Source organism: Chiroxiphia lanceolata, chromosome 16 (assembly GCF_009829145.1).
Source record: "Chiroxiphia lanceolata isolate bChiLan1 chromosome 16, bChiLan1.pri, whole genome shotgun sequence".
Lineage (NCBI taxonomy): Eukaryota > Metazoa > Chordata > Aves > Passeriformes > Pipridae > Chiroxiphia > Chiroxiphia lanceolata.
The window spans coordinates 436,015-454,081 of record NC_045652.1 but is presented as its reverse complement, the minus strand read 5'-3'; the positions used below and the strand labels follow the sequence as shown (position 1 = coordinate 454,081).

Sequence of the window (18,067 nt, the reverse complement as noted above, 5' to 3'; positions counted from 1 at the left end):
CCTGCACAATTATATTCCCCATCATTATCTTTCCTGGGAGTATTCACCCGTGGAGCCACATCAGCTGGGTGGAACCCCCTCTCCCCAGCTGCCTCAGATACAAGGAGGGCAGAGGCCTGGGGTATGCAGGGTGGGAGTCCCAGGATGGGGGTCCCAGAACTGGGGTCTCAGGATAGGGGTGGCAGGATGGAGGTCTCAGGATGTGGGCTCCAGGATGGGGGGGTCACAGAACTGGGGTCTCAGGATGGAGGTCTCAGGACAGGGATCTCAAGATGGGGGTGGCAGGATGGGGGTCTTGTGGTGGGGGTTTCAGGATGAGGGTCTCAGGAGGAGTGTTTCAGGACGGGGGTCTCAGGATGGATGTCTCAGGGTGGGAGTCTCAGGACAGAGGTCTCAGGACAGGGGTCTCAAGACGGGGGTCTCAGGACGGATGTTTCAGGATGGATGTCTCAGGACGGGGGTCTCAGGACGGATGTTTCAGGATGGATGTCTCAGGACAGGGGTCCCCCGGCCCCCCCGGCGACCTCCTCAAGATGGCGGCGCCCTCCCCCATGATGCGGGACCGGTCACGTGTGGCGGCGCAGGCGGGGGATCACGGCTCGTGCTGAACGCGTCACGTAACCGGGGCCCGGCCCGCCAAGGCCCAGCCCCCGTGTCCCCACAGCCCGGGCCGGGGGCGCTGCTCCGGCCCCGGGACCCGCCGGGACCCCGCCGGGCTCGTCCCTCACGGCGCCGGCCCAGAGCACCGGGCAGGGGCGGGGGGGCTTACTCGCCGCCTGCCCCCGGGGCGGGGCTCCGCTGCCTCCGCCCCTCACCGACTCCCCGGTCCCCGCTCGCACCGGGGCCGCGGCCTGGCCCCACTCCGCCACGCCCGGTGCCCGCCCCGCGCGCCGGACACTGCCGGGGTCGCGGCTTCTCACGGCTCCCGCTGGCCCGCGATGCCGTCCAACAAATCAGTGTCGGATGCGCCATCGTCCCAGTTCACCAACTGCCGCATCCTGAGGGACCACTGGCTCCAGAGTTGAGCCTGGGGTACCGGCCGTCCCGGGGCGGCTGCGGGTATCAGGGGTGTCCGGGGGTACCGAGAGTATGGGGGGTACCGGGATGTCCGGGGATGCCAAGGGTGTCCAGGGTACCAGGGCTGCGAGAGCTCCCGGACGGGCTGCGGGGCTGACCTAGGCACCTGCAGTGCCGAGGGGCTGTCACCAGGTCCCCCGTCACCAAGTCCCCCAGCGCATCGGCTGTTGGCCCTCTCTCGCCCCCTGCGCTCCCCCCAGCCCACGTCCTCTCCACCTGCTTTCCAAGGGGATGAGCCGTGTGTGGGGCACGGCACTCTCCACTTCCCCTCTCTTTTTGCCTCCCCTGCCATCCCCGTGGCCTTTGGCCATCGCCACCCACCTTTGAGGGGCAGCCCGTGGAAGTCCCATTCCTGTGAGTTTTTGTAGAGCCAGAGGCCAGGCAGAGAGGGCTGCCCACCGTGTCCCGGCTGGAAGAGCAGCTGTGCCCTGGGAGACACTGGGAAGTGCCAGTGGGGGTTCCCTCTGCCCAGGGCCACTGTCACTGGGGCCACGGCCACCTACCTCCACGGACAGCACCAGAGTTCAGTGTGTGCGGTTGTTCCTTCAGGGAGGACCTGTGGGTGCGAGAGGGGAAGATCCTCAACCCGGAGAAACTCTTCTTTGATGAGAAGGGCTCTGCTGACGTGCAGCTGGACCTGCAAGGCAGCATCATCGCCCCAGGCTTCATCGACGTCCAGATCAATGGTATGGGGAAGCCACGTGTGCTCACGGGGGGGGGTCCTGGGTCTGTCCATCTCTCCATCCCGACCTCCAAGCCCCTCTGTGGGTGTCCTGCCCATGGCCTAGTGCATTTTCAGTGCTCGAGGGATGTGTGAGTCACCAAACTAAGGACAAAGAACGATTTTGCACGTGGTTGCTGCTGTCACGTAACTGTCACGCTTTGGTTGAGTGAAGTTTCCTCTTAATGTCATTTTAATCAATTTTTTATCCTACCCCTTTACTGACAGTGTGCCCACCCTACTCTTTCCAGGATGTGGGAGGACAGAGCAGGACTTCCCAAGGGAACAAACATTACCTGCAAGAGCTCTCTTCCCGAGGGAAAGAGGGGCTTATTCTAGGGCAGCTAAAGTTGGAAGTCAGATCCCTCTGAGCTGGGAATCCTCACATTTTGCCCTGCATAAAAAATAGAAAGTTGTGCTTGCAAAATGCTAAGGTACTGTGGGGAAGAGCACTTCATAGTGGGATTTGTACTTGTGGAGCCTTGGACTGTAGGACACAAGTGCTGATGGAGCCCTTTGCATCAGTGCCTACAAATGGAGTGTTTCCATCCAGTCACACAAATGTTTCTTTAATGTTCTGGGCGGGAAACATTCTCTGGGGAAGCTGCAGTTTCACCTCTGTTTTGTTGGTGGTGCAGGAGGCTTTCGGGGTTGGACTTCTCCCTGGCTACGGATGACTTCAATCAGGGATTGACCTGGTCAGTCAGAAAATCCTCTCCCATGGAGTGACCTCCTTCTGTCCACTCTGGTGGACTTCTCCTCCATCTGTGTTACCACCAGGTAAGGGGCTTTCTCCCCTCCCATCGCAGGGTGATCAGGGAGCTGAGGTTGGTACCAGGAGGTGGGAGGGCCAAGGCTGGGCCTCTCGGAGTCTGGGACAGCTGCCGTGGTGGAAAAGCCATGGGCATGAGGAGCTGGACTCTCCCTGGGTTTCTTGCGGGACTTGCAGAAGGCTTTTCCTTTGTGGGCTGTGATGGTCCCATGTGGTCCAGCTACAAATCTCCCTCCAGACCCAACATTTGGGTCTGATTTGGCAGGCTGGGGGGCTGTGTCTGGGGTGCCATGTCTGACAAACCCTGTTCTCTAGGTTCTCCCTCAGATCAGCGTAAGAAATGGTGGAGCCCACGGAGCAGGTATCCTGGGTAAGTGGATTTGTCCCTCTTTGGTGCTACTGTAGATGGGCAATTATCTTGTTTGTTGTTGAGGGGAAAGAAGTTACTGAGGGACAGCACAAATGGGGGCTGGAGCTCTCTCTATGGGAGGGATGCACAGGTGGGCACAGAGCCACCTTGTCCCTCAGCCTGTGCCTGGCCTTTGCTGTGGTCCTGTCACTGTACACACCACACACTGCTCCAGCCCTTTTGGGCTCTCTGGGGCAATGGCAGTGGGGTGGCTTGGCTTGGCTTGGCCAGGGCCAGCACTGCAGCTCTCGCTGTGCTGAGCTCAGAGTTACCTGAGCCAGGTGTTTTGCTGCAGAAAAATGGCAGGAGCTCAACTGGAGCAGAGTAGAAAGAGCAGGTTTCCTGGTCCTTGGCGGGGAGAGGAAGGGTTACGGCTCTTTGCTCCTGTTTGGACAGGGGCCCATCTGGAAGGGCCATTCATCAGCAGGGAGAAGAAAGGGGCTCACCCGGAGCACTGCCTGCGCACCTTCGAGGCAGGTGCCTTCCAGGACCTGCTGAACACCTACGGCTCCCTGGACTGTGTCCGAATAGTCACCCTGGCCCCTGAGATGAAGAGGAGCAGTGAGGTGATCCAGGAGCTCACCAAAAGGGGCGTCTGCGTCTCGCTGGGTGAGGGCTGGGGGGGCTCTGGCAGCCCTTCTCTCGGGGCTGGGGGGGCTCTAACAGTGTCTCGGTGCCTGGACAGGGTGGGATTTTCTTTGATCTGGCCTGTATGGAGGTGACAGAACCGTCACAAATGGGGACCTCGCTTGACGCAGTGAATCTCTCTTGGCAAGGGCCAAACTTTGTATCGATTGCAGAGCCCTACAGCAAACATAAGGTGCTGTTCAAACACAAGGAAGTCTTCCTTGGAGGGTTGATGATGTGGAAGGTTCAAACTCTGAAGTTCCACTGCTTAAGACCTTATTTGACAGGAGAAATCATTTTCCAAAGGTTACTGTTGGTTTGATAACTCCGTTTTTCAACTGGAAGTGCTGTACTAGCCTCTCCCTCCAACATCTGGCTGGCCACTGACTTAACTCTGGCTGCATTTTTCCTTTGCTTCACAAACTCTTCTTTGCTTCAGATCACTGAAGAAACCTTTTTTTTTTTTTAAGGGAGGGGAAGTTATTCAGGGTGAAATTAAACCTCAGGTGAGAAGGGCATTCATACAGCAGAGCGTCTCTTATCCGACAGCCACATAAAGAACTCCAGAAAGGCAAGGTTTGCCCACAGAGCACTGGAGCTGCTGTCCTGTTGGGGAAACTATTTTCTTTCTGGATAGTTTTATCCCCATATTCTTTCCTGGCAAAATCCCCACTGTCTCTACTCCCCTGATACCTCTCTACTGAACCTTTAAGTATCTGAGGCTAGCAGAAATGGCATGTCCTTTGGGGGGGACCCAGAACCCAGCTGAAGGCAACTCACTGTGAGCAAGGCAGCATTTGTGGCAGTTGTGATTGTGAGCAGTGAAGGTGTCAGGTTGAAACATCCACCCCCACAGTCCTCCCAGGTCATGGCCAGGACACTTCCATGCCAAGGATGGGCATCAGAGCAGAGTCCAGTGATGAATGTCTTCACTCCTGTAGGGGAATGAATGGAGCAGATGGGCAGAGGAGTCACACGCTGTGTCTGTTCCCAGGTCACCTCGGTGGCAATCTGTCCCAGGCCGAGGAGGCTGTGCAGCACGGCGAGACCTTCATCACGCACTCTTCAACGCCATGCTGCCGGTGAGCTCGCGAGGGCGCCTGCCATGCACCCGGCTTTCTCTGGATTTTTCTCTCCTGCTACCAGGGTTGCTTTTGGGGTTTCTCTCCCAAAGATCTGTGTTCTCCCCAGCTGCTTTCATACCATGCTTTGCCACTGAGGTTTGGGCACTGAACCTCTGGCTTCACATTTCTGCTGCTGGATCTTAAAGAGAGGCTGTAGCAGATTCTTAAAAGTCACTGCCGAGAAGTACTTGGGTTGTTGGTGGGTGAGAGGCTGGGACATGCCTTGTCTGTGCATGCTGGGATGCAGAAAACCTCCACGTCCTGCACTGATCCCACAGCGTGGGCAGCAGGGAGGGGGGGATTCTGCCCCCTCTACCCCCTCAGGTGAGACCCCCTGCAGAGCTGCCTCAGGATATGGGGCACCAACTTCAGAAGGACATGGAGCTGCTGGAGGCAAGTCCAGAGGAGGCCACAGAGATACTCCAAGGCTGAAGCCCCTCTGCTCTGGAGCAGGCTGGGACAGCTGGGGTGTTCACTCGGAGAAGAGAAGACCCAGGGGAGACCTGAGAGCCCCTTGCAGGGCCCTCAAGGGGCTCAGGAGAGCTGGAGAGGGACTTGGGACAAAGGATGGAGGGACAGGGACAGGGGGGAATGGCTTCCCACTGCAAGAGGGCAGGGTTAGATGGGATACTGGGAAGGAATTCCTGGCTGTGAGGATTGGTGAGGCCCTGGCACAGTTGTCCAGAGCAGCTGTGGCTGTCCCATCCCTGGAATGTCCAAGGCGAGGTTGGATGAGGCTTGGAGCAAACCTGGTCTACTGGAACATGTCCCTGCCCATGTCAGAGGGATTGTAATAAGATGGGCTTTAGGATCTCTGCCAACTCAAACCGCCCTGTGATCTGTGACTCAAGGCAATGCCCAGATTTGCCTGTTAAAGCTCTCAGGCACTGTGTGATAGAGATGGCAGCTGCATCCCCTAAGGGGAAGGGTCTCAGCCAGTAGGTCCTGGTGCTGCTCCACAGCTTGTCCCGTCTCTCCCCTCGGGCAGTTCCACCACCGTGACCCTGGAATCGTGGGGCTGCTGACAGTGGACAAGATTCCTGCTGGGCGGAGAGTCTTCTACGGGATGATCTCTGATGGCATCCACACCACCCCTTGCCCGCCCTGCGGATCGCCCACCGAGCCCACCCAAGGTGAGCCAACACTGGTGTCACCAGCCCTGCAAGCACTGAGCCACCTCCCACAAGACACTCGTGCTGCTCTTGCTGCCTGGAAGGTCACAGCCATGTTGTGGTGATACCCTCGCACTTTGGTGGGATGTGGCTGGAGACACCATGGCCCCTATCTGGGAGGGCCAGCGGGGCACAGTGCTCAGAGCTGCAGCAAAATCAGCTGCAAAGCTGACAGGGCCCCTTTGCTTGTATTGCTCAGGCCTGGTGCTGGTGACTCAGATGCGATTGCTGGCATGGGGCTGGCACCGGGGCGGCACACGCTGGGGCAGCAGGTGGTGGAGATTGAGGGTCTGAACACCTACATCGCAGGTAAGGGCCTCTTGCTGGAGAGCTGGGACACGCACTGCCACTGGTGCCCATTCCTGGGGAGCTCAGCACAGCTGGCTGGCCCTGCCAGTGTGAGGCAGTGCTTGTTGCCACCCTCTCAGGTTTTTGGTGCCTGGTGGATCTGCAGTGACTTGGCCCTGGCGAGGAATGAGGTGCCTGGTAAGGAGGGGAAGTGCCCTACATCTGTGGAGTGGGGGAGGAATCTGTCCATTGTAGCTGTCTGCAACACCTTTGAAAGCCTCATTGCCCAGTGTATGTATGCAGAGGGTCAGAAAGGACAGAGAAATCTTAAGAGATATTTATGTCCCTTTTCTTTATTACATCACTACCATTCTTGCTAACTAAATTCCCTAAGTTTCAGTTCCCAAGCAGTTAGAGACTGGTATTCAGAGCAGGATCCATTCACCTCTGGCAGCAGGTACCTGCGTTGTGAGCTGGTTTCACCCAGTCCAGCTGATCTGGTGGTGGAGCTGGAGGGTGACACCCCAGTACCTCTCCCTGCCCTGCCAGCACCTCTCCCTTGCCTCAGTCTGTCCCTTGGCAGCAGTGGCTGTGGGCCCTTCAGCTTGCCCTCCTGCCACCATGATTTCTGCCCTTCTGGTCCCGTTTTATGCTTCCCTGCTGCCCCCCTTCTCATTGCTGTGAGCTGTGGGAGCTGCTCAGAGCCATCCTATTCCTCTCCCAGGCACAAAGACCCTGAGTGGTAGCGTGGCGACCATGGATACGTGTGTGCGACACTTCCAAGAGGCCACAGGTAAGGGAGCCTTGTCCACAAGCTGTTGCTCCCTATGTTGATGTGGGAGGAGGTCTTGCTCTTGCCAGCTGTGTCCATTCCACCAGGAACATTCCCTTTCACCTGAGACATGAGGACAGGCTGGGATACGTGCCCTCAGATGAGCGCCCTTTTTGAGGGGAGGTTTCATTTTAACCCACAGCATAATGAGAGGTGAACTCTCCTGCTCCTTCCTCACAAAGGTGGAATGATTTTCCCCTCCCAAAACCCTTGGTGTTCAGTTCTTCTGTTCCTGCTATCCTGTAGGGATATTTCCTTCCCAGCTCCATCTGGCTGGGTGAGGGTGTGCCCAGCTGACAGTTGCCTTGGCCAGGGGAATTTGGGTTGCTCTGGCAGTGGGGCTGTGGCTGCCCTAACCATCTCCCCAACTCTCTGTGCAAGGGTGCTCCATAGAGACGGCGTTGGAGGCAGCATCTCTGCATCCTGCCCAGCTCCTGGGGATTGAACACAACAAGGGGACACTGAATTATGACTCCGATGCAGGTACTGGTATGGGGACAGGAGGTATTGGCATGGAGACAGGAGGTACTGTTATGGGGACAGGAGATGTTGGTATGGGGGACAATGGTGTCAGGGCTTCTGAGCGCTGGAGCAAAGCAGAGGCTGCTGCACATCTTCATCCCCTGTTTCACTGGGAGCTGCAGGGAGACTCGCTCTTCCTGGGATTTGCTCTGGGCTTTTATTCCAGTGGTTATCCCCTTGTATGCTTGGTTTGGTAAACCCTTTGGAGTGCCCCCCATGCTCAGCCAAGCATGGAGCAGAGCTGCCATAGCAGGGTGGCACCACACTGCCCTCCTGCTGCGTGTCTGGGGTGGGGAGAGGCGTTCCCTACTGAGCTCGCTCTCCCCAGCCAGCTTTAGCAGCTCCATTCCTCTGACCAGCTGCTTCCTTTCCCTCTTGCCCAACGCAGATTTCCTGATGGCTGAACGACAGCCTGTATGTGCAAGCCCACGTACATCGCCGGCCAGAGGTCTGGAGACAGGACACGTGCAGGCATGTGATACTGGGCTGTCCCGGTGCCCTCTGAGGCTCCCTGGCACTGTGGTTAGAAGCTCTGGTAACCACCCCACTCCCCTCCCTCTTTTTTTTTTAATCCCAATTCCTTCCTGCAACTCCCTTAAAGGAGCCTCATACAAAGAGCTGCGTTTTCCAGCTTCCAGTTACAGCCATGCCTGCCACGAATTTGTTGGTGCTCAGTTGGTGGCATGGGGAAAGCAAGCAGCTCTGTGCTGGCAGGGATCCACTCCTGGAGTGGCCTGAGGGAACTGCACAGCTGTCCTGCCCCTAGACAGGTGCTCCTGTCACCATCTGACAGCAGTGAGGAGCTGTTCCAGCCTTTGCAGTGTTTATACAAGCACACACTAACCTGCCCCATGCCCAAGGCAGGCTCAAGCCATTCCATTCCTCTGCCTGCTCTTTGCCTTGCTCCTGGGCAGCCATGGCTTGTAGACATCATCTTCCACCAGCTCTGCTCGCAGCTCTTCCCATGACAAGCTTCCTGTTGTGTCAGCAGAAGCTGAGGATCACATTTGGGTCTCCCGACAGCCCTTCTATGGTGTGTCCTCAGAGCAGGGCTGTCACAGCTCACCGACTCGGTGCTGTTGTGAGGCTGAATCCTCAGGGCAGAGATCAAAACCAGGAAAACCAAGGCATTGCTGATCCTTTGTGCCTTTTCCCTGCATGGGCATTGAGTCCACAGCGCTGGAGACATGGACAGTATCCTGCCTCAGAAAGCAATGCTCCTTTCACCCCTGGCTCTGGCTGGATGGGTCCTGCAGGCTCTGTGCCAGCCATGTCGAGTAGGGCCTTTGCATCCCCTGATGGGTCTGTGCATTCCTCAGGCCATGGACCGGAAGCTTTTCCTTTAGGGGATGCATCCAAACTGGTGGTCATGGGCTAACGAGCCCCCCTCCAGCTCAGGAACTGAGGGAGAGGAGGACTGCGGTGGGATTCTGGCCTTTCAAGACAGTTGTGATAGCTCATTATTCAGTGCTTATTACTATCTTCTCCAATACTTGACTGTCAGCTCTTTTCCTGACACTTGGACACTTGTATGTGAGGACTGATGCTGATTTTGAACCTACTACGGGCAGAATAAGCCTTGAGATAAGTCTTAGACAACCTCTGACAAGGCTCAAACCAATGAGATGGTTTTTTGTGGTGAGGGAGGACTTAGGCAATAGCTAAGTCTCTGCAAGGATGGAGGTTGTAAGGCAGATAGGAGTCTGGTCGGGATTGGCAGAAGTGTGCTGATTTTCCCAGTACCGTTTTATAACCTTTAACAGCAACATTTGGAAGTGCTTTCCCAGCATTTTAGAGCCCTGCTGGAATCACTGGCAGCCTTGGAGAATTTCTAACATCAGCTGCCAATGTCAGCAGAAAATTATAATGTCCACAGTTTGAAGCATTTGAGAGAGACATCACACCCTCTGCTGTGACACGCGCAGGTTGCCGTGGCACCGGCCTCAGCGGGGATCTTCTGGCGGCTGTTGAAAACAATCTGAGGGGAAAAAAATGTATGAAACAAGGTGTCTAACTTTTTATATTTACCAACATTAAATAGTCAATAGGAAATCTAAAATAGAGAGCGGGATTAGACAGCACCTGCGGGTGTGTATTGACCCTTTTTACCTGCTGACAACAGGCTCTACCCTGCCCATGGAGGTGGGCAGTGGTATGGCCTATGTCCTGCTGGGGTGGGAGGGCCAGGGGCTGGTGTGGGTATTCCTGCAGGATGTGGCCCAGGGACAGGGGCACTGCCAGACGTGTCCCTGGGGGGCATGAGGCCCAGTATTGCCGGCCAGGCCATGGAGGGAATTGTCCCGCTCTGCTCTGCCCTGAGGTGGCCTCCCCTGCAATATTGGGGCAGTCTGGGGGAACACAATGTAGGGAAGTTATTGAGCCATTAGAGAGTGTCCAAAGGAGGGCAACGAAGATGGGGAAGGGCCCTGAGGGGAAGCCGTGTGAGGACACTGAGGGCACTTGGTGTGTTCAGCTGGAGGAGACTGAGGGGAGACCTCACTACAGTTCCAACTTCCTGAGGAGGGGCAGGCCCTGAGCTCTGCTCTGGGGGACCAGGGGCAGGACCCAGGAAGTCACCTGGAGTTGTGTCATGGGAGCTTTAGGCTGGATATTAGAAAAGGTTCTTCCTCCAGAGGGTGGTTGGGCACTGACCAGGCTCCCCAGGGCAGGGGCACAGCACAAGGCTGCCAGAGCTCCAGGATGTGTTTGGATGATCCTCTGGGGCAGAGGGTGTGAATCCTGAGGATGGTCCCGTGCAGGCTGAGGATGGTCCCGTGCAGGCTGAGGGTTGGGCTCGATGACCCTTGTGGGTCCCTTCCAACTCGGCCCGTTCTGTGATTCTGTGGCACCCCCGGGCGGGCAGTGCACACACGGGTGTCCCACAGCTCCCTGTGGTGCTCAGGGGTGCGGGGGCAGTCCCGAAGGGACAAACGCGCTGCCAAGGTGGGCGCTGGGCGCCCCCGGGCCGGGCTGTGCCGGGAGCCCTCCGGTCCCTCACGGCCGGAACGGGCCTGCGGAGCGCTGAGGGCTCGCACAGCGAACCGGCCCGGGGCGGAGGGGAGAGCCGGGGGAGGCCCCGGGGAGGCCCCGGGCGGAGCTGGGCCCGGAGCCCACACGCTGCCCGTGACCGGAGGTGGGCGGTGCGGTGGGGCCGCTTCCTCCCCGGCGCGGAGCGGCATGGAGCGGGTAAGGGCCCCAAAAGGTGCTCCTCAAAGCAGCGCCGATGCCCTCCCCAGCCCCTCCTCACCTCCTTGTCCCGAACATTCCTTCCATCCCCCCGCCGCGGGCAGCAAAGCCTTCACTTCCACCTGCTTAGCAGGAGGCGGGCGGCGTAAAAATACAGCACAGGGCGCTTGTGTTTACCGTAAATATAAATTCTGTGTGTTGCCAGAGCTGTGTGAAAGAGAAGTTTCCTGCCGTGGAGACATTGTGCCGTGATAAGCTTCAGGATAAAATGAGAAATTTTTTGGGTGGGCCTTTAAAAAGGAGAAGGAGGAGAGAAAGAGGGAGAAAAAATATCTGTGGGAAGTCCTGGCTTGCCAGGAGCGGGGGGGGGGGAGGGGGGGGGGTCCTGCTAGTAGGAGGAGGTTACGGCTGTGATTTTTGTAATGCAGAGGGCTCATTTGGTGCTCTCCGCACAGGACACGTGTCCCTGTGCTGGCCGATGGTATAAATGAGCAGTTGCACAGCGCACCTCCAGTGTAAAGCCAGGTCTGATCTATGAGAGGGGAGAGGGCTTCAGAAAGTCAGGTTTGGAATCAGTTTTAGAGACAAGAGATTTGTGCTTCTTTTAGACATTCTTCCTTCCCCACCCCATGTCCAAGGCTCCCCAAGATGTGTTCCAGGAGGAGCTGAAGTGGTGCATTTCGCAGCTGGAGGCAGATCTCCACCTCACCCCACCCCAAAACCAGGTATGTTCCTCTTTCCCAGCCCACACATCCCATATTCCAGCCTCAGGTCTGATTTAGCAGATTTGGACATTTCTCTGTTTCTTCTCTCCCTTCTGTTCCCTGTTCTTTTGTCATTTGGGATTTGTTCTAAATACAAAACAAAGCATTGAATTTTAAGGGCTGTCTATCTGGAAGCAGCTTTACCTTTCATTCCTGTACTGTTCATTCTCCCTGTTTTCTGTATCCTTTCTCATGTTCTCATTTTCCCATCTAATGGCTTGTTTGGTTCTGCTCCAGCTCTGCCTTTCTTTTTCCATCTTAACTGTGCCAGTGTGTCTGGCCCTTAAACACCAGTAGGTGTTTTTATTTTTGTGAAGCTTGTTCCAAGGAGAAATTACATGGAAGATAAAATCCTATAAAATATTTTTCATAAGGTCACAGATTGATCTTATCAGTACAACTTGTAGAGAAATGCAGACGCACGTCCTGCTCCTGGCCGCTACTTAACCTTTAGAGGAGGGATGTGAACCATCTGTAAGGTGCCCAGGTGAGTGTTTGCTGGTTCACCTGAGGATGTAGCAGTAACTAATATGTGCCCACACATGGTGCTTGAGTATCAGGCTCCAAGAATTAAGGCTGGGAGAGCTGGGAGTGTTCAGCCTGGAGAAGAGAAGGTTCCCGGGAGACCCGAGAGCTCCTTCCAGGGCCTAAAGGGGCTCCAGGAGAGCTGGAGAGGGACTTTGGACAAGGGCCTGGAGCGACAGGACAAGGGGGAATGGCTTCCCACTGCCAGAGGGCAGGGTTAGATGGGATATTGGGAAGAAATTGTTGGCTGTGAGGGTGGTGAGGCCCTGGCACAGGTTGCCCAGAGAAGCTGTGGCTGCCCCATCCCTGGGAGTGTCCAAGGCCAGGTTGGACGGGGCTTGGAGGTGTCCCTACCCATGTCAGGGGATGGATGAGCTTTACTGTCCCATCCAACCCAAACTATTCTATGATCAGACCATTTTGTTACATCTGTGTCCTGTGCTGATCCCCAGTGCTCAGCAGCAGGGAAGGCAGCTCCTGGAGGGGAGGCAGGAGCTGAGTCCAGGGATGAGGCAGCAGAAGCAGTGGCCTGGCCAGAAAGGAGCCCCTTTGCACAGAGCCTGAGCCAGGAGAGCAGGGCAGTCCTGCTGATGGTACCCAGGCTCTGCCTGGAGTCCCAGTCACTGAAGGAGTCTGCAGTGAGGAGGCAGATCCAAGCTCTAGCCAGGAATTCGGCATCTGGATCCATGAGTTATCTGGCTGCAGCAGTGTCTGCATGAGATCCTGGACCGCAACCAGACCAACCCCTTGACATAGGGATACACGTGTGCTCAGGACCCTGATACCCAGGTGCTGTGAAGAGACATCCTACTTCTGTCCCACCGTGTCCTAGGGGACGTCGGGCCCAGCATTGCCAGCCGGGCGAGGGAGGGGATTGTCCCAGCTGGGTGAGGGATGGGATTGTCCCCCTCTGCCCTGCACTGGGGCAGCCTCACCTGCAATATTGGGGCAGTTTTGGGTGCTGCAGTATAAAAAAGATCTGAAGCTGTTAGAGAGTGTCCAAAGGAGGGACACAAGGATGGTGAAGGGTCGGGAGGGGATGCCAAAGGAGGAGCTGCTGAGGGCCCTTGGTCTGTTCGACTGGAAAAGAGGAGACTGAGGGGAGACCTAATCAGGGTCTGCAGCTTCCTCAGGTGGGACAGCTCTGATCTCTGCTCTCTGTGATCAGGGACAGGACCCGAGGGGACAGCTGGAGCTGTGTCGGGGGAGGGTTAGGCTGGATATTAGGAAAAGGTTCTTCCCCCAGAGGTGGTCGGGCGTTGCAGCCAGGAGAGGTGGGACGTGCCCATTCCACAGTACTAGTGCAGTACATCAGGCTGTCTTGTGGCTGGAAATGAGTGAGACAAACACTACAAGACTATACGTAGGGTACCCGAACTGAGGTCTTGGGGACTACTGTCACAGAACAGCTGTGCTTTTTAGAGAATTTGCTCTGACACAAAAAATTTGGATTCCTCTTGTGGTCAGGCTGGTTTGTATGAGAGCCAGGCAAGAGTCCTACTTTTCAGGGTGTGCTCTCTACTAAGATTTTTTCCAGTTTTTCAGAAAAGACACACAGAGCTGGGCCCTTGGATTTGTCTTTGCCTTGAGGAGAGGGTTGCTGAGCCCTATGTATGCCATTAGCAGTGCACTTACTGCAGCGTAAGAGTCTGACTGTATGTAATAAGTAGTTAAATTCTCCCCCCCTAAGAACATTTCACAGTATTTCATCTTCTAGAAGCGCTTGGAGTTCCCTTTCAACCAAAAGCCAGTTGTGGATTAGTCAGAGGTGATATGAACACAGAGCACGTTTCAGAGAAGACTCAGTCATCAGCATCCGACAGTGGGGATTTTGAGGCCCAGCATAACCTGGTTTTTGTCTCTCTTGGATTTTTTCTGAGTGCAGTAGAGGAGACCCAGCACATTCTCAAGGTCCTGCACTCCCCTGAGACTCCTCTTGCAAAGAAGCAACAAGTGATGAGTGATGTGTTTGGGGATTATTGTCTCAGCATGGCTGAAGGTCAGGAGAGCATGGAGAAAGCAGGTGAGCTTGAGCTGTCATTCAGGGGATGGTGAGACTTGATTCTTCTCTGTAGATTTCTTAGGTTGCAGCTTTTGATTGAGTCAACTCTCTGGGCAGTGCCTTAGAGAGGGAGCTGCAGTGGCATCCCCGTGGTAGGAAACTGGTGTATTGACAGAAACAATACTCTTTGTCTTTTCTAGGCATGAAACCTGGTGCTCTGGAAGTACAGCCAAGCAGTGGGCAGGCTGGAGATGGTATGAAACAGTCTGACCCAAGCCCTGAGGCAAAGCCAGAGCTGTTCACATCATCTGGCAGCAGCTTCCGATTTGATTTTACACTTTCCGAGAGCGACCCAGGAGCAGACCCTGGTGACAGCAGAGCTGTCAGAGCCACCAAGCAGGAGAGCTGGAATGGAGCCTTGAGGTTTGCTGCCTCTGGACAAGAACCCAAGTTTGCTTTCAACTTTGCCATCCCAGATGAAGACTGTCCTCAGCTCCAGCTACTTCCCTCAAGCCAACATACAGATTCTTCACTGCCTGCTGAAGCAGCAGCCCTGCCACGGGCTGCAGCCGTGCGGGAGCCTGAGGTGACTCAAGCTGCAGGGAGTGCACCCAAAGAGGACAGAAGCCATGTCACATCAAAGATCCCCCAACCAGAGACTGCTCCTGCAGATGAAGCAGCAACAGCGAAATCAACAGGAGATGAAGCTGCCCAGAAGAAGAAAAAGAAGAAGAAACAAAAACCACCAGTCAGTAAAACGGAGAGAGAAGAAACTGAGACCAGCAGGAAAGCAAAGACAGAAGCTAAGAGCTGTCAAAATACAAATACTTCCCATCAGGATGAGAAGACCTCTCAGGTAGTTAAATATTGATGAGATCCCATAATTTATAAACCCTTAACCTAGAGAGGCACTTTATCGTTTTGCACAGATGAACAATTAGCATGCTGCCTTGAGATGAGAGCTGAAAGACCGGGGTTGCTGCTTGCTTCTTCTAGCAGCTGTTTGCTTTCTCTGCTACACAACTGAGGAGCCTGACTAGTGGAAAGGGAGTTAATGGTCCTTCAGACTTGTGCTGAAGCATTTCATGTTTAGGCTTGTGACAGCTAATCCTGGGGAGCTGGATGCCATGTTTTCTTAAGGAAATGAAAATAAGAAATGGAGGTAACTGCCCTCAATCAGTGCCTACGGGTGCCGAACCAGGCCCTGCTCCTGTTGCCAGGCAGGATGAATTGCTCACATAGTGCAAGTAGCAAAGCCAAGGCACAGAGCTGCCACCTGGTGTAGCCAGGGGTCTGGGGTGAAGCTCAAGGTGCTTCTCAGCAGGTTCCCACTGTAGGGCATGGCCCAGAAATCCACTGAGGTTGCAAGTTATGTGTCATCACACCATTAAGGCACACCCTGAGGTTTTCTGTTCTGCTGAGGGTCTGGGTCTTCATTTTATTTTACTTCTCAGCACCAGTGTAGGTATTATTAAGAAACAGTGCCAGCTGAGCAATATTGAAATAGAAGATTGCACAAAATCTTCCTTTTCTTAATATTCTTCAAGGAAATTGCACTGAGTGTTCACCCGCCTCTGGAACATTCCATCCTGCCAATAAACACTGCTGAGTACAGGAGAGGTAGGAAGATTGGAAGGTGAGGTAAAGCCCTTCCAGTCCTTTGGAAGGAGACTATTGTAGGTGAGGGCTTTTGTGTTTACATGTACATAACAGTTACAAGTTACTTCAGTCCCGGGGTGCAGCCCTGTTTTCCTGTCCCACTGCTGAGTTAGCCAGCTGGTTTTGCTCGATGGGACTTGGTTTCCTCCATCTCCATGGGCTTCAGTTTCCTTCTCCTCATGTATTTCTGGTTTAGCAAGCATGCAGGAGCTGAGAAAAAAAGACTTATTTGTCCATTGTTCACTTTTTTTGATTTTATGCAGGCCTGGTGATAGGGGTTTTTTTGTTGTTAATGCTTATTTCTCCCATCTGTAAGTGTATTTGACAGCTTCTTTCAGAGGAAAGGCACTGTAACAGCTTTCCAGAAAACAGCACCCTCTGAATGGCAGCCACATATTAAACTCATCAAATAGAGGCAGTGAGTTGCAACTAAACATTTGTGCAGTGCTTTTAGTTTATCCAGTGAAAAACACTAGAGGGAAAATGTCATGGAGTCTGTAAACTGATCACCAGCACGTGATGTTGAGAATAGTCCTGACTTTATGTAGTTCCCTTTTATCTCATGTAGCAACTGCTGCTTTAATTTTTGGGTGACTTATTTCCTCTTGCTCCCTGTGCCCCACGTTGATGGCAGTCAGATGAGCAGCTGCAGAAGGAGCTGGACTGGTGTGTGCAACAGCTGGAACTTGGCTTGAAGACACAGAAACCCACTCCAAAGCAGGGTAGGCATTCAAATAAAAGCGAGCTCTCTCTTGTGGGAAGGGATGGCAGGAATGCAGGGGCAGAGCCAGCAGGAAGCCTTAAGCTGTGTGCTGTTCCTCCTTTGCTGCAGCTGAAGAGGCTCTCCGGGCCATCAGGACACTGCGCAGTGACAAGGCTCCACTGGTAAAGAAGCGGCAGCTCATGAGAGCCATGTTTGGAGACTACAGGAAGAAGATGCAGAAGGAGCTGTGCAGGGAGCTGAAGCTCATGGAAACAGGTAGGAGAACTTCTCATGGTGAGGAGAAGAAGAAGAAAGGGACTCACTCCTGCCCTGCAGATTGCTTTGCAGAGTGGAACCTCGCTATGTGAGATCACTAAACATCTCTAACGGCTCTTTTCTCCCCTCTTCAAGCTGCAAAGGCTGCCAGGATCGTGGAGGTGAAGGGAAGCATCTGCAAGAAGAATGGCAAATTCATCCGGAAGTGCTCGGGAGCTTGCAGGAGAAGCCAGGGTTCAGCAGGATTGCCTTCAGAGTCACCCAGGACGCTTTACACAGGCTTATTCAATGACACAGCTTCCAAAGAAGAATTTCGCTTTAATTTCTTCTAGGAAAGTGTCTTAGACTAAAACTGTGGTAAAAAATCCCTGTGCCAGATCCCCTGTAAACTGCAGAACGGTGGAGAGATGCTGTGCAGTAGGAAATGTCATCAGTAAGTCTCTTGATCCTGGTTCCAGAGTGCCTTATCTAGAAATCTAAACCAAATCTGCCTAGTACCGTATGACCCCAAGATTCAGCCAGCGTAGTGCTCCTCTGTGCTCACACTGTAGAGAGGCACCTTTGAAAGGGTCAGCAGTGAAAGGATCTGGTTTTCTTCCTGTAGAATTTGCATTAACTGTAAAATCTCTCTTTTATACCATGAGATTTTCCCATTCTCCCGTGGTTTTTAAATAGAGCAGAGCTTTCCTAGCAACTGAGGCAGCCATGCACGCAGAGGGGAATGGTTTGGAAAGAAGATGCAGCTTCTCTCACGGAGAGGCTGTGTGAATGCAGCTTCTGGCATCCAGCAAACACCAGCAATGCCATCAATGACATCGAGGGAGTGGAGCTCAGGGTCTGGGGAGAGAGTGAGTGAGAACCATTTTTGCTGATTCATCTCTTTCAATGGCAGAAACAGACTTAGAATAAAACTGCAAATGCTGGTTTAGTCCAGCCTAAGGATGTAAGGACAGTTGTTTCCAGACAGGGAAAGGTTTTTGTTGCTGGAACCAGGTTCTGGCTAGCTAGGAAGGGCGTACAATGAGCTCTTAAATAAAGTTTACTTTGTAAGTAGTCCAGTTACAGCCACCAGTGACTCAGAGGTAAAATCAGCTGCGTGCCAACCTTGGGTGGTGGTGAAATGAACTGTCGGAGCCCAAAGACTCTCTTCCACTTGATTTGTATTAAATTTTGGCTTTTTGAATGTGTGTATCCAGTGTTTCCATACTACTTCAGTCACTGAAGCCATCTCCTGTGTTCCCACAGAAAATCTTCCCACCAAGCCTAAAAAAGCTGAAGGAAGAGAAGTGCTGCAAAAGGCTATGTGGTATCAGGTGTCCCTGGGGAGCAGTGCTTTCCTCCCTTTTATGGTCCAGTCAGCCTGTGTGAGAAGTGAGAAATGGGAGTGTGGGCAGATTCCAGGGAGTGC

The 18,067-nt window shown here is 54.2% G+C and overlaps 2 protein-coding genes across 6 annotated transcripts; both read left to right on the top strand.

Moving 5' to 3' along the window:
- Nucleotides 1-724: 724 nt before the first annotated feature.
- On the top strand, nt 725-9,625 carry AMDHD2 (amidohydrolase domain containing 2). Its single transcript, XM_032704072.1, is given in 17 exon segments — nt 725-1,021; nt 1,627-1,763; nt 2,437-2,444; nt 2,447-2,477; nt 2,480-2,568; nt 2,570-2,578; nt 2,886-2,940; nt 3,376-3,588; nt 4,601-4,666; nt 4,669-4,688; nt 5,719-5,829; nt 5,832-5,863; nt 6,078-6,211; nt 6,915-6,983; nt 7,404-7,505; nt 7,933-7,943; nt 7,945-9,625. Coding segments are annotated over 17 exon segments (1,275 nt in total). The 5' UTR covers nt 725-938; the 3' UTR covers nt 8,050-9,625.
- Nucleotides 9,626-9,768: 143 nt separating this feature from the next.
- On the top strand, nt 9,769-17,842 carry LOC116794889 (UPF0488 protein C8orf33 homolog). 5 transcript variants are annotated; one of them, XM_032704070.1, is made up of 8 exons: nt 10,318-10,730; nt 11,369-11,455; nt 11,869-11,981; nt 13,905-14,042; nt 14,222-14,877; nt 16,315-16,402; nt 16,513-16,659; nt 16,795-17,401. In XM_032704070.1, exons 4-8 carry the CDS (start codon nt 13,976-13,978, stop codon nt 16,989-16,991), a joined length of 1,155 nt encoding a protein of 384 aa, XP_032559961.1. In that variant the 5' UTR covers nt 10,318-10,730; nt 11,369-11,455; nt 11,869-11,981; nt 13,905-13,975; the 3' UTR covers nt 16,992-17,401. The 5 variants fall into 5 exon arrangements, with proteins under 5 accessions (XP_032559958.1, XP_032559961.1, XP_032559962.1 ...); XM_032704071.1 differs by having other exon boundaries at nt 11,339-11,455; XM_032704067.1 differs by lacking the exons at nt 10,318-10,730; nt 11,869-11,981 and adding an exon at nt 9,769-10,147 and having other exon boundaries at nt 16,795-17,842.
- The last annotated feature ends 225 nt before the right edge of the window (nt 17,843-18,067 follow it).

Coding starts and splice junctions, on each gene's coding strand:
- LOC116794889 (XM_032704067.1), top strand. Junction 14,043..14,221: donor GGAGAGCATGGAGAAAGCAG/GTGAGCTTGAGC, acceptor TGTCTTTTCTAG/GCATGAAACCTGGTGCTCTG. Junction 14,878..16,314: donor AGGATGAGAAGACCTCTCAG/GTAGTTAAATAT, acceptor CGTTGATGGCAG/TCAGATGAGCAGCTGCAGAA.